Source organism: Thermobia domestica, chromosome 9 (genome assembly GCF_964235325.1).
Source record: "Thermobia domestica chromosome 9, izTheDome1.hap1.1, whole genome shotgun sequence".
In the NCBI taxonomy this organism is placed as follows: domain Eukaryota; kingdom Metazoa; phylum Arthropoda; class Insecta; order Zygentoma; family Lepismatidae; genus Thermobia; species Thermobia domestica.
This window is the reverse complement of record NC_137462.1, coordinates 103,316,433-103,332,208: the sequence shown is the minus strand read 5'-3', so window position 1 is coordinate 103,332,208 and position 15,776 is coordinate 103,316,433. Positions and strand designations below refer to the sequence as shown.

Genomic DNA, 15,776 nt, shown 5'->3' with positions numbered 1-15,776 from the left:
GAACCGTTCCCGAGATCAGGCATTTTAATATTTGGACGAAAACCCCCACGTGAAAAATGGTGCCCGAGGATCCATCTTATCACGGACCAGGAATTTTTGGACTAAAGAAAAAAGATTGGTTTCTTACTTTATCCTGATTTTTAATATCTGTTAATTTCAACAACATCTGAGACTATCAAGGTAAGATATTTTCTTTGCATGCCTGAATTGATATGGGCTATGCCATACCTACAAATGTATAACAATAATATGGCATTATAAACACAAAGTAGAAAGTACACTTTGGTATCTTTCGACATATCCCTCATTTAAGGATCGAAAGAAACTGGCTATCTACTGGGCATTGACCCAATTCATATACTGATTTGCAACTTTACCAGCAAATTTCGTTAAGCATTTCAGAAACAAATTTCTTTGCGAATTAATTACAGTGAAAACACAGAAGCTCAAACATAACTAATCGTATACTAAGATCCCTTCATTTGTGTGTTCAGTTACCTTCACTTAATGCAGGACAGGAAACTCCGATAAACGGAAACTACTGCAAACGAAAAAGGAAACAATGACGAATTAGCGTACGTCAAAAAAAAAATTTCATTGTTGATTCAACTACATTTTGTGCATGATTCATCAATATATTTCATTGCTCACTGGAAAACCGAAAGATAATGCGCACAGCTGCAGAAAACAAGATGTTCTCAAAACAAGCACGAAACCACATCTAGAATTGTCTTAAAATTTTCATTTTTTAATGTCTTTAAAATGTCAGCAAATCCAAATACTCTAACTTTTAGCAAAATTTCCAGACATTTCTCGATTTTCCACGCTTGTTCCCACCCTGAGTTTATAGAACAACCTCTCCACCCGTAGAAGGTGTTACTGTTGGTATCATGTCTCTCTACTGGGGCCAAATTATCACTGCGGATCTTCACAATGCTGTACTCCATGAAATGGAACGCAAACTTGTCCACAGGCATCTAGCAATGGTCAACAGAAATGGTGTCCTCGGCAATGTACTCTTAATGAAGTTCCCACCGACTATCACCTCTTTCAGCATCTCAATCACGTCTTGGTAGGGTAAAACTTCTCTGATCACCGGGCGGTACAATAGAAGATTTCTCCGCATTGTAGACTCCAGATTTCTTTCGTTATGAAATCCAATGGTTAACTGAATTTTGGCAGAAGTGTGTGGGCTGCAGCTAGCGACTACTTCGGTTAACCAAGTGTTCTATTTTTTTCTTTCTTTTTTAATTTGAAAGTGACACATGTCAGTCCAACATTTTACACCAACGCAATATTAATCTCCTCAATTTATCACAGTACTTTCAAGTACTTTGTCGAATGTCGAGGAATAGACTGAAGCATGAACAAAAGTAATAGTCATCTCAAAGAGACTAACGCCTGGAAAAATTAAAGAAGAGTTCATCTGTTGGAAAGCATGTGACCTACAAAATGTTCTCCATCTTCGCTACTAGAAGAACTCAGTTAATCAGCTGTTCCGGCATCAATGACAAACTACAGTGAGAGGAATACGGAGAACATAATGGGTCTAAATATATTATGGGTGTGTTTCCTAATATAGGTTTTTGGACACGGATTTGTATACTGGAAATAATGTGTACAACTGTCGTACTGCTTCTTTAAACATCAAAATATTTATACAAGATATCGACAATATAGTAAATGGTCTCTTCTTATAACTACCATCATAATTTAAAATCTCAATTCCCATGAAGAAATTTATTACGTCTAAATACGTATTTCTCCAATTTCCAACAAGAGAGAGGACTTCGATGTAATTTGATATAACTTAATGTCCTTTAAGTGCTATTTAAATTATATACCAAAGATGTGTTGGTTCGTTTCATTACGCAACAGTTACCATACATAAGCTTAAAAGTTAGAGTACCCATAAAACAGGCAGATAATATCAAGATTAACAGAACAATTACCATTATGGGTTTTTCCAATGCTGTTCCACAACACTGAAAATCAACTTTATTTACATACTAGTGATCGCTTATCTTAAAATTTATGAATTCATTCGCTGTAAAAATTAAAAGAACGAACTTAACATTGTATGTTTCCTCCATTTGCTAAGGGCTAGCATATTAATTAGAAATATTTATACACATACATTTAACTGAATACTAAATGTGCAATCACTTTCAACAATGCAGGTTGTCCCACGCGTAACCAAATCCAGCATTTTACAATGTTCTTGACACTAACAAAGATTTTGCAACCAAGTCTGAAGCAGTTTTACAACATGGCATAAAATATGTCGAAGAAAATAGGAAATGACCACTACTTTAGTCCTGGGAACTCTATACCCGACGCACCGTACTTTGGACATCGCTGATGTATGTTTCAAAGGCGTCTTCGTTCCTGGTTTGTTTCCGTCAATTCTTCCTCTCACTGTCAGATATTCCCATAAAGATAATAAGGCAGCATTAAATTGGGCAAGAAAGATGGCCGAAGTCCCATCGAAATAATGTAGTCGCCAAAAAAGAATTAAATCTCGGCCATGTTGGTGTGGGATATCCCTCTATCCTGCTATCCAATGCAGAGTTAGTAGTCATTCACTTGATCTATGAAGATTAAGGTTTTCATATATGCAGTTATGATCACTGTAATCGACAATGAAATCAATTAGGCGTCACTTGGAATTTCATAACAAGGAGCAATTTTCTCGGAGTAATGGATCTCTTCATGTATAGCGCCGAGATTTTCAATTGTGAATATGGAAATTTTGAACATTAATCTTTCCACTGCTGACACGTTTAGAAACTGCCAAACTCTTCTTGCTGAGATAATTTCACAATCAATAAAAATACTACATTACAACATACTAGGGAATATACTATTTTAAATATACAGTCACCACTTATGCTTTCTGGCGTGTAGTCGCTCGCAGTAAGCGGGGCGGTGGCCTCAATGACAATATCAAATCCTATGGCCGTCACTGTGACAAGAAAGACTACATCTCGTCCGAGAACAAAAAGTAGTTCGGCAACCATTGACTGTTTACCACTCGTTTGACTTTTTTTTTTTTTTTTTTTTTGACCCGTAACCATAGGGGTAAGGTAAGTATGAATATTTTTTCTTTCTTTTGTCGTATGAGAAGTGTTCCTAGACAATGTCAATTCATCTGTATGTCGACGTGTGACAGCTTGAAAGAAACCAATAGTAGTAGTCGGTACTTCACATTCTGGAGCATTTCCTCTTCACGTTTCTGTACGATGTCTCTGTTTCTTTGACAAGGCTCAACTGCTGCACTCACTCGACACTTGTCTGCCGCTAAACTTCTCCAGAAATCACTAATGATATAATTTTTTGTTAGTGAAAAAACAATAAGTGCTCGCTGGCTACACGTACACAGATTTCTTTATTTTATTTTACACGAACAGCAAAACTTGACTCACCCTCAGTCAAATGACAGGAACAAAATAAGATTAGCAGATGTGGATCAGGTACGAGGCAGATTTAACTAGGACAGGAAAACAGAAATTATAAGGGGGTTGGTGGCAAGACGATGTGATAAAATAGAGGTCGTGATAGGAATTAGGTTGAGACCACTGAACTAGGGGACTATTACTCAATGTATCAATTATATGCCAAACTACAGACATACACGATGTTTCAAAACAACACCGACAGCGTTTGGGAGGTGATTCCTGACACAAAGATAAGACAAAAAATATAGACCAACTTGGGTGCACAAATGCTTTCTTTCGGACTCAAAGGCTGTCGAAAACATGAAAAAAAAAAAAAAATGAAATTTAAAGGTCGATAGCTCTCAAGTTATGGAACCTACCGTAGTCGGGTCAAGACTTCATTTAGGAACTAATATATGCGCTATCCAAAAATACATGTTTCAGAATCCTACAGTGCTCACGAAACAATTTTTATACAGGAAGTTTGGCTACGACGGGCATATAATTTTAAGTACTCGCCAACTACCTCTATAAAAATTGTTGAGGAAGTACCGCAGAATTCTGAAACTTAGATATTTGGATAAAGCACATATTAGTTTTAAAGTGAAGTCTTGACTCGACTACGGTAGGTTCCATAGTTTTGGAGCTACGGACCCTTAAAGTTCATTTTTTTCATGTCTTCATCAGCCAATAACTCCGAAAGGAATCATTTGTGCACCCAAGTTGATCTATACTTTTTGTCTTACCTTGGTGTCAGGAATCACCTCCCAAACGTTGGTGTTGTTTTCAAACACCCTGTATTTAATTTCTCACGTAATGAAGTATTCCTGTTCAAGTTTGGTTGTAGTATCTGCCTTAACGAAGTGTCAGATTCGAAAGTGGAAGAGCATTCTTATATCTTCATATAAATATTAAGAATCTTCTATTTATACTCTTATGGCTGGAACAAAGGAATCTAGACGTTCGATCATAAGAGAATTACTTACTCTAAAATGACAAAAACATTACTACTTAACACTTAAAGATTAAAATGTGATAATCTCTGCACTATTTCCTGGTAAGTAATTAGCTTTATCTGAAGTAAGTTGTGTAAGTCAGTATTAACAAAAAGAGTATTGAATTCTATTTATAACACGAATATATTTTCCTGTGCCTTTTCTTAACTCCTAAACTTTATGTATTAGAGTTACATTTTCAGCGGAAAACAGTGAATAAAGCATTTCCACGTATTCAATAAAATGAACGGTTTTATTTCCTTAATTTCAAAATGCGGTACGAATTTGACTAGCTTTAGTCGCTTACTAATTTGTAATATTACAAATTATTTTGCCAGTGATCATCATATACTCTCTGTGGTCGAATCACAAACACGTGTGGCTTCTTACCCAATTGATTCCAGTTTAGGTAGTCAAATGTCTCATTTAGAAACGATGCTGAAATAGGAGATAATTCCAATAATTCATCAAATCAGTGAATGTTAAGTTATATAAAATACAAGTTGCCCCTCTCCCCAAGCCTTTGGCTGGTCTGCAAATTGCCTGTACATCTCTTGGCGTCACGTGAAAGGCAGTGCAGTTAGCGCCACCTATTAGCTTGACGTGATATATTGGGAATTAGCATGACTGAAAAACTGAAGCATCTTAAATGTTTTGAACTTCGCACATTAACTATGCTTACAGATTGCTATGTTTTTGCTTTATAATAAAGATTTGCAAACTCTTGACAACAGCACATTACTTCAATCATAACTTCGAAACTAGTGAAATACATAAAAAAAGTTCCCGAACTGAATTACATTTATGGAATTTTTAAAAGAGAAAAGGTAATTTATTAAAGCTGGAATTAAATTACTAAATTAAACATCTCCTTTCTAGATGTAGATACGAAACTAGGCGTGGCTTGATTTAAAAAAGGGACGGGTAAATCATACCGATTCGGCCCGTTTCAATCTACCTGTAACTACTGCAACACCAGTTACTGTCAGACTCACAGCAAGGCAGTTAGGTGCATTCACCAAAAGCATACAATATTGTGGGAGTAACAAATTGGACTTTCGTGAAGTTAGAGCGTGCTGACTGTCACGAACCTGATAAGACGACAAGAAGGAACAGTAAGTATCATCTTTGTGTACGAAGGGTATGATTTTCTGGAATCTATTGCGGTCGGTGAGTCCTGGGTGTTTCTCTTCACTTCCAAAATAAGTAAGTCCAATATGGTATGAAAACATTTCGCTCTCAATAAAGTAGTCATCTACTCTGTATGCACAAGTCCTACCAAGAGTTAATTATATTAAACTCTAGAATGTGACTCTGAATATTAATACAGAAATTTTCAATGGGAATCTTCACTTCGTCAGCAGCTTATTTATTTACATAAACACACGCAATGTTGTTTGAGTCATATCTTGTAATTTCCATTACATAATGAAGAATGATTTAAAGTATGTTTAAGTTCACCTCCAACATTATGAAAGTAATAAATAAATAAAATAAACCACACCACGATAGACAGTCTGTAATAAATATAATAGTTTCAAATACACACTGTTTCTGTTCCAATAAATTAGTAGAGCTTCAATTATTGTGTAAAAAAATTTTCTTTTACTGGTGTAGTTATGATTGCCGGTGACATGCTGAAAAAACTAAATAGTTTAGAATAATTATAGAAGTTTTACACACACAACTGATCTATCATTTTCACTAATAGTTAAATAAACGATGCAAATTGCTTCAAATTTTGAGTTTAATTATCATCATGCGTACTTTAGTCCCTTCAATAGTTCTTCCTTTTAACAAGTTATGTGACAGGCGAAGTCAACTTCCAGTGGAGTGTCGTCCACCTGGGATCACTGATTGCAACCACCTACGCAAACATATTATAAAAATGACCAAACATAATGCTTCAAATGTCAGATTTCTTCACAACATATTGGTGGAAGTTCGTGCCGAAACGACTCAATTTTACTGGAAAGTGCTCCCACACTCATCCCACAATCCGGACTTGGCTTCTTCAGACTTCCATCTCTCTGGTTTCCTACCACGATTCATGGGTGCTAATTAACAATAAGTTACACCCATCATCAGTAGGTAGTTATATGCTTAGAAAATTCACTTTTATGGACAAAGTATACTAAAACTAGAACCACTAGAAAGAATTTCTCATTATATGTTGAAAAAATAGTTAAGATAAGAAACTTCATTTTGTGTATATTTTGGTTTTGCTATCTGTAACATTTCTTGGCAGGAAAATTTAATATTCGATCTCTTCTCGTACCATAATCGTGATGATGATAAATTAACTCCATGATGATATATTAGCTACTTTGTTGAAATGTTATTATGTTCTAGTTTACGAGTTGCTCACTTTATACTAGAGAAGAAGAAATTTATAAATTCATCATGGAGTTAATTATTTATTTCATGCTGAAGTCGACAGAAAATTACAGCATTTGGGATGTTATCATAAGACTGATGATAAACTGTGGTAGGAATAAAAATTAAGAAAATTACCTAGACTAAAGTGAAAATATTATGGACAAAAGAGTTGTAAATGAAACAGAAGATTGTATTCTTATCGATTAATCGTTTCATTCTCCTTTCACTGAGACAAAATATACATTAGAACTAGAAACTTACCTTCAAATGTTCTTTGCCGTCAAGCAGTAACAGACTCTTCCCACCAGAATCATCAGATTTAGCACCTAGCTTCAAAGAAACAAGTTCGGAGGTCAAAGTAACATCTGGCAAACTGCTTAGCGACCTATTGCTCTCCTTATCTGAGCCAGCATCCCCTGACGATTTGTCGTGAATTCTACTCAGCAGAGTCATGCTGTCCACTGATTCCATGATGGCTGGAGAAGGGTACTGCACCTTCGGTTCCTCCTCCCCTTCCCCGCTCACCTCCCCTCCATACTTCGGGAATATATCAAATTGCCGTGAACCACTCAACAGGAAGTCCATGCAGTACACGTAGGAGAGCGCAACTCTGGCAAAAACAACCACCCCATGCCGAACTTAAAGGGGCGGAGAAAAACTCTGTTTGCGACAGCTATTCCATGGCCTCCACTATTATCACAGAAAGATTCCAATGGGCTTTCAGATTAATCTACAAAATAAAAGGAAAATATACTGACACCATTCTTTGTGACAGACAACACACATAATCTCTAACATTATATATACACTATGAACTCTTTTAGGTCGCTTTATCAGACTCCAAATGATGCCATGCTGAAATGTACTCACTATCCAGCCTTCTACATCGATAAATCTCGAATTCATCTTTCGACTTGTATCAAGAATCACCGATACTATATAGATGAAGCTTTCTTGAAGGGTCCAATGTTTTACCACACCTGATGGCAATTCCGTCGGCACCTGCAAATTTCTTCGATTCGACGAATCTTCAAGGATGTAATTTCTACTTCCCTTTTCTACATTTTGACCTGCCCGTTTTCACTGTAAAGACTGGCTCCTATAGGATCCGAAGTTTACAATAGATAGAAGCACGTCAAAATATAATGAAGAGATGCAGAAACAACAGACTCACAGATTCATCATTTGTAAATCTACGTCTAGCATTACATAACTATATCAAATTTATAATTAAAGAGAATGAAATCTCCGTATCTTGCGTATTCTTGGTATTTATAAGGTATAATATGGGGCGATGGAATTCTGACTACACGCAGTTCTTTAACTTCAACTCCTTTTGTTTTGTTTAGTGATCACGTTTATTCCGGTGTTATATTAAGTTGTATTTATTATTTTCATTAATTTTCTTTTCTAATTTTTAATATATTTGTTGAAACTGCTTTTAACGTAGAACATAATAGCTCCGCGTTGACAGTTGGCAACCTCGTAATACAGCCAACTTTACCCCTTCCCTTTCCAGCGGGGTAGGAAGGCAGTACATAAGTCGCTGCTCAGTACAACAAGAGGCCCTTTTCTCTTGCCTAATAGCCAAACTAGTACGAAGGGAAGTCCAAGTATAATTCCATTTATTCTAGGACAAACGCCGATAGCCGCGTGGTCCTGAAGACATTCTCTATTAGGTTCCGCGGTCCGAGAGGTTTTAGCTGTAGTGACCGACCACCCTCAACTAAGAAATCCCTTAGCCGGATATATTTAAATCAACCTTGCTAGTCCCCAGCTCGAAACGGCCATAGTTGCTGCTAGAACCAAAGCCTACAAGAAGTTCCCTTCAACACACCAACATACACATATATCATGACATTAAAACAATTCCGTGCGAGACCAGTGGTTGTCTCTCCCACTTAAATTTACGGCAGGCCCCGTTGTTGAGTTGCCTCAAAAATGTATTCACTTAAAAGGGGAATTTGTTCAGAAAATTTTGTTCCTGAATGAAACTGATGCTCATCTCGTGTAAATTACTATAAAATAAAACATACATTCTGGCAAATAAATGTATATACAAACAGCGTAACTTGGAAGTATGTCCTCATTTTTCCTAAATAAATATTGTCATCCCCTAGGCGAAGTAGAGCCTATAGTTATGTTTATATCGGAAAAAAACTTCCTTTACAGATAAGTTCCAGAAAGAAGAAAATAAAACATAATACCAGTGATAGATAAGCATTTTGATATTTTGCAGTATCCTAAGAAGTTTCAAGTTAATATGCGAATGAAGATTTCAGGTATTGGAATGTAGGTGGGCAACTGAACTTGACTTTTGGGGATCTGATGTGTGCTTCGAAAAAGCCATCAAAGGTTTCTAATATGTCGAAATAATAAGCCTTCTAAATATAAATACAAAGAATATGAAGGGTACATTGACTTCATTCTCTTGTATTATATGTAAATGTGTGTTATACAAAATAATAATAATAATAATAATAATAATAATAATAATAATAATAATAATAATAATAATAATAATAATAATAATAATAATAATAATAATAATCGTAATTTCCACATATCGAATTTAATCTCATTCGATCAAGAGCTTCTGAAAGTTTTACATCCCTCAGTCAATGGTATCTCTCTTTTAGATGTTGGATAACTTATTAATTAACACTATAATGTATTTATCTGGATATCTCAAATTAGGTGATTTACTTATACAGTTTCCGCGCGTTCTGCCACTTTCTTCAGTAACATCTTCAAATTGTTAAAACTGGACCCATTATTAAATTCTTCTTCCCTGTGGAACTATTTTGAAAGAATTTCGCATCATTAATCCGGGGATTTTCTTTTTGGAAACAATGATTTTCTTATTGGAAACTTGTGTGTTGTTCTGTTAATAAAAATTATTGCTAATTTTTGTTTTTAAACTTCATGAGTGGAATATGAAATTTCAGAGAAACGTTGATCATATTCCACACTTCAAAAAAGAGTAAATATGGAGTTTGTCAATTTGTGAGCAAAAGTTTGGAATGAATTCCTGAATACTGTGGACACAATTATGTATAGCTTTAGGAAACAGATATTTACTTATGTGCGAAGATACCTCACAGAATCAATCCATATGAAGTGATACTTTTTTTTTTGTCTGTTTGTTTGTTTCTTGGTCATCATAATTTATTTTAATACTATCAACATATTAATGGACAGCACAAAACTGTTTCTTAAAAATTTTAATCCTAGCCCATTTGTATGTGGTGGCCACTTTTCTTGAGCATTGCGTGCCAATTAGTATCTTTGCAAACGTTAGCATAAACTTGTATATCTTAGGCCTGGATTATTCAAAAATATTGCAATAAAAACAATTTTCTTCAGCACTTTCTGTTCTTTAACTTTGTCTCTTAGCATTATAAACCTTAATTGAACTCCTTACTTGAATTAATAGGTGGAAATTAGTCCCTTAGTACCGAAATTTAACTAATTCCACTTTTTAAGATTAGATTTTAGGATTTGATATTTCTAGGATGTCGGCACCGATGGCCAAGTTAGCTCGTCACGTTTGAGACATGACGTCCCTCGGCGAGCACACTATCCGGGGAAACGGAAGAAAGAAAGAAAGAATTGGGGAAGGAAGGAATCGGCCTGGGACGTACGTTAGGTACTATCCCGGCATTTATCTGGTGTGAATGAGGAAAACCTCATTCAAGATGGCTGTCCTGAAAAAGCTTTTTACACTTTTTCAACCGAGTGCCCCCACCGGAAATCGAACCCGGGACCTATCGCACCGAAGGCAAGAGCGTTAGCGACTACGCTACGCGGGGCCACTCCACTTTTTTAGAACTAAAGTTTACAATGAAGGGGTAAAAATATTACAGGTGATACTAATTGAAATATCGTACTATACTTACTATAGCTATAGTAACAACATTGATATGTGCTTTCTACAATTTTTGAAAATTCGGAATTTTAATTTTTGAAACGTTTGAAGTATATCTCTGATGGAACGTCTTTTTCTTTTTACAGAATATACATCTACATAAGAGAAACCTATAGTAAAATTTTTAATTTCGATACTTGACTTGGAACAAAATTATGAATTTTCGTAAATTGGACAATTAATGTGCACTTGCGTCTTAAGCAAATGAAAGGAGACTATCTTGCACAATAAGCATGTTTCATTTGGCATTTCTACATACACAGATATAAAAGGAATCCTACTGAAATAAAAAGAAATTCACTACTCATCAGTAAATAATAATAATAATTATTAACCTATTAATCTTAGTTACAAAATAGATTTAAAAAAGTTACGCTGGACATTTTTCCTAGTCTGAATGACTGTTAAAGTGAATACTTATTTCTTTAGAGAGGTTTTGAGGAATGCTGGGTGTTCTGCCTGTTGCCGTTGTAATTCAAGAGGTGACATATTTCTTTTAAAAAATAATAATAATATCCGTAATATATAATATATAATATCCATACACACTCACTAGCAGATTTCTAAATGACGTTCTGGGTCCTACTGAATGGTAAAATCGTACATACATATCATTTTTCTCCAAACGGAGTTGTTCAACCTCTGCCAACACCACTGTTTATCACAGGCACAAATTGGTTTTACTTTACTTCACGCTTTGGGTGCGCCTTCTACTCCATCGCAGACATTCTTGTCATAACAAGAAGAAGAACATCTAGTTTCTAATTCAAAATCTGTTCTGAAAATGATCGATTTTTTCTCTCTATTCTTATATTGGCTGCACTTCCACCCGAAAAGTAATAATAAGTTTGCAGAGATATGGTCCTTCACCTACTAAACTTTTCTTAATTCAATTACAATTATCAGTTTCAAGTTTTCCAATGCTCTTTTTAATTCGGGATTAGTTATCAATTTTATTTAATTTTCAAAATTAATTCTTTTATTTAAATATTATAAGCTTATTTTAATCTGTAAGTCATTCAACATTAAAATAAAAACAACAAACTAAAGCAATGTGTCACATGATTCAAGTTGCTGAAGTGTTTAGTTCAGAAACAAATCGTTGGGAGTAGCATAAACGATCATTTCCAGTGCAATTTTTGAAAACTTGTAACTGTTTACAGTCGACTATCAAAGTTGAAATTTTACAATACTTTTGTCTTATGTAGATGTACATTCTGGAAAATGAAATTATTCCATGTCCCAGATCAAACCTAGCGAAAATTACAGAATTTCTAATTTTAAAAAATCAAAACTGTAGGAAGCACGTCTCAGTAGGGTTACTGTGACTGTAGTTAGTAAGTATTGCACCATATATAACTAAAATGAAACAATCGACTTTGATATTTCACCCTTTCATTATAAACTTCAGCTCTAAAAAGGGTGATCTGTTAAATTTCGATACTAAACTTAGGGACTTATTTTCGCCTAATAGGATTCAATTAAGGTTTTTGATAAGAGAAAATTGAAGAACAGAAAATGCTGAAGGAAACTGGTCTGTTGCAATGTTTTTGAATATTGCACTCCTAAGATAATCCAAGTTTATGCTAATATTTGCAAACTCTATAACTGGCACGCAATATTCAAGGAAAGTTGCTGCACAGTCTGGGATTAAAATTAAAAAAGATTTTTTTTTTTTAAAATTAAAAATGGTGAAGCAACTTTCATTACATAACGTCTTATGGACTGATCCTATATAAAACTACTTGTTTTTAGTTTAACGTCCTTCCTTGGAAGTGAAATATTTAGTTTAACGTTCTATGATTATGTACCGAGGGTAAAAGAGCCTGTGGTGATGATAATGAACATGGTGGAACGAAGAAAGTACGAGTAAACGTGAAAACTCCATTGAAAACTCACACAAAGGGTTTCGTCCACCACAGAGCCCACTTGGCGCGAGCTGCAATCGAACTAGGAATTCCACACACTACAGGAAAGGATTATACCCTAAGCCACAATGGCCCGATATTACCTAACTTTATGTACAAAGCAAACACGTTATATTTAAATTATGTACCACATAGCATCTTTGTCACCAAATAATATTAAAAAAAAAAAATCAGTATACACGTTACGCTTAGCATACACAAAATAAAGTCACGGCCGTCGCTGGACAGCAATGCCATTTATATTTATATTTAAAAAAAGAAAATAAACAAGACCTCATTTGCTATTGGATTTGCAGGTCACGCCTTCGTACGACATAATATACGCACAAGCAAAGTACAAACTGATAGATATATACATAATGACCATAGTTCAGTGTCACAATACGATTGCATAACATGGCCCTGAACTTATTTCTTAAAATTAAATATTTTATCCCACACTGCAACGGTGCATGAAAATGACCTCTCGTAAGTCCATATATCAAACTACCGTTCTCACATTCAGTATGGAAGACTGGGATTCGAGTCCTGGTGGGATGGATATACGTGAAATTGAAACTGTTACCTTTAATTGCGTTGAGTTTCTTTCTGTATCGAACTTTCGCCAATTATTTCTTTCCTGTGGTCTTTATCAGGGTGTAAACCACCACTTTCTTTAAAGGACCAGTCCATTTTGTTTACTGTTGCCACAAAGTTGTACACAAAATCACTAAAAATCGTACATACGTGGACAAAGAAAATTATTACTGTATTAGGTTGTCTACTTGTGTGTGTATGTACACATAAGTGTAAATATTTCTTTTTCTCACAAGAAAGAAGAGGAATTATGAATTGTAATTCTAAGAATCCGCACTCTCTAGAAATAAGTATACACTCTGATGAAAGACCATAGGAAAGAAGTAGTGGTCGAAAATTGAAATAAATACACTCAACATAATTAAAGGTTACAATTTCATCTTAGTAAACTGCGTAAAATTAAATCTGTTACATTGGATATGTGTGTGTTTCGGATTCCACTTAAATTTCAAAGCCTCTTATAAGCATTCACACAAGCCACTTCTATGTTCCCTGTATTCAAATTTTGCGACTAAAAGAAGTAATATTTGAAAAATCCTATCAACACGCAAGTGGGAGGGCACATTGAAGTAAATTACTTAACTTGGGATACAATATAAATACGTTAAATAGTCTTTTAAATATGACTTACCTGGACATATTGTTGGTAAATATGACTGTTCAACAAACATACCAGGGAGTCATAAATGTAGAGTTTGGTTAAAACAAATTCAGTATGAGGTTTTGTGTTTGAACATATCGTATGTCTTTCCTGCTGAGCCTAACATTTATTTCAAAGCCTAAAGGGGAAATCCATTTTAATTCAGACAAAGCATGTACCCATCATCATCTCCGATATTGTTCAAACTTCTTTACAGGATAGATTGATTTAAATAACTTGATTTTTAAAAATAAAAATCGTTGATTTAAATCAAATTCCGAAATGAATTAATTTAAAGTGGAAATACGTAAAACCCTGTTTCTGTTCTGTTATTTCGATTATGGAAGATAATAATTATAATAAAATGAGACTCAAATGTATGTACTATGCATTATGAAAATGAGTGTCATGCAGAGGTTAATTAGGTAAAATCCCGATTTTTTTTTTAAATATGTCCCAGCCAAATATCAGTAACTTTTGTGAAAAATAAATGTCATTTTGACAAACGTTGCTATACTTTTTCCTTAATGCTTAAGAAACACTGTTTGAGATTGAAATAGGTTAACGACTGGGGATTAATTCAAAATTCAACCACAATATTTTCACTTAAATAGCATAATTAACATTTAATACTAGTTATTCATGTTTTTTTTCTTCAGTTTGCAACTTATACAAGGAGAAAGATGTGATTTAAATTTTTAAAAACGATTTAAATAAAAAAAATCATGATTTTCTTCCACCCTGCTTTTTTTATGGAAACTATGTGTTTTTAAGGGATTCATTTTGTTGAGAAAAACTTTCCTGCCCAAAAACTGGTTATCAAAGACAATAAGTACAATTTATGAGCTGAAGCCAAAATGGAAAATGGTCAACTTTGGAGCCCCACCATTCACCCGTAGAGTTATAATTCTTGTTGTAATATGTACATACGGATGTGATAAAACTATACTTTATTATAATTTGGTTTCCGCATATGTATCTCTTTTAAAATTTATTAATTACATGAACGTGTTTATCCGAAAAGTCAATGTCGTCTATTTGTATTTCGAGCACTTCCAGTTGGAATTTTAAAATTCTGTTTTCACAGTTTGAAAGATCTATTTACACCTTTTCTGACACAAATTTTGTATCGCCTTTGTGGGTAACTGTTTCTTTGAAATTCAAGAAATTGTCAAATTATCAGAAACCACCATTTTTGGTCTCCACATTCTCGAAAAACCCATTTTTTAAAATTCTCTTCATTTTGACATGCTGTTCATTTTACACGAATAAAAAACCCACCAAAGCTCATTATCGACCTGTCCCTCACGAATTCATTGCTACCTTTTGAAGTAAGCAAATTTTCCTTAAGTGTGATGTCCCAGTTGGCAACACTGGAAACAATAATACGGCGCCAATTGTATGCAGCTTACATTCAATAAATAGCGATTAACATGCACTATCTAAGTGCTTTTCATTTTTATTTATTTATTTTATCTTTTAATGAAAGGGAGACTAAATTTATGAAAAGTTTAAGAGTAGTTTTGTTTTTTTCCTTTTCAGCGACGATAAGGAGAAAAGGATTGTGATCATTAAAAACTCGAATTCGAGTTTTAAACGGATTTACACGTTACATGGCCCCTACAATCCGAAAAAGTGACTTCTGGATGTCTGCTCATACGATGTTAATGTGTTCATCCGCCTAGAAGCCGTACTGTTCAACGTACACCAAATTTTTAACTTAAAGTTTTTAAAGGGGGGCGGAGGGTGAATTCTTTTCCTACCCCCAAAATTAGAGATATTTTATTGTGGAGTAAAAATAAAAACTGTTATTTTTTCGGAAACGGCTCTAACGAATTTGAATTCATATTCAACATTCAGTTAAAAACCTGTGGTATAAGTCATTTTTCAGAA

The 15,776-nt window shown here is 34.5% G+C and overlaps 1 protein-coding gene across 5 annotated transcripts in view; it reads right to left on the bottom strand.

The window, feature by feature from the left end:
- LOC145694900 (zinc finger FYVE domain-containing protein 1-like) overlaps nt 1-15,776 on the bottom strand; it is a 78,360-nt gene that overhangs the window by 51,052 nt on the left and 11,532 nt on the right. For all 5 annotated transcript variants that reach the window (XM_081771640.1, XM_081771637.1, XM_081771641.1 and 2 more), the window contains exon 2: nt 7,073-7,541. In XM_081771640.1, coding sequence (XP_081627766.1) covers nt 7,073-7,396 — 324 coding nt within the window. In that variant the 5' untranslated portion in view covers nt 7,397-7,541. The remainder of the gene's footprint in view (nt 1-7,072; nt 7,542-15,776) is intronic.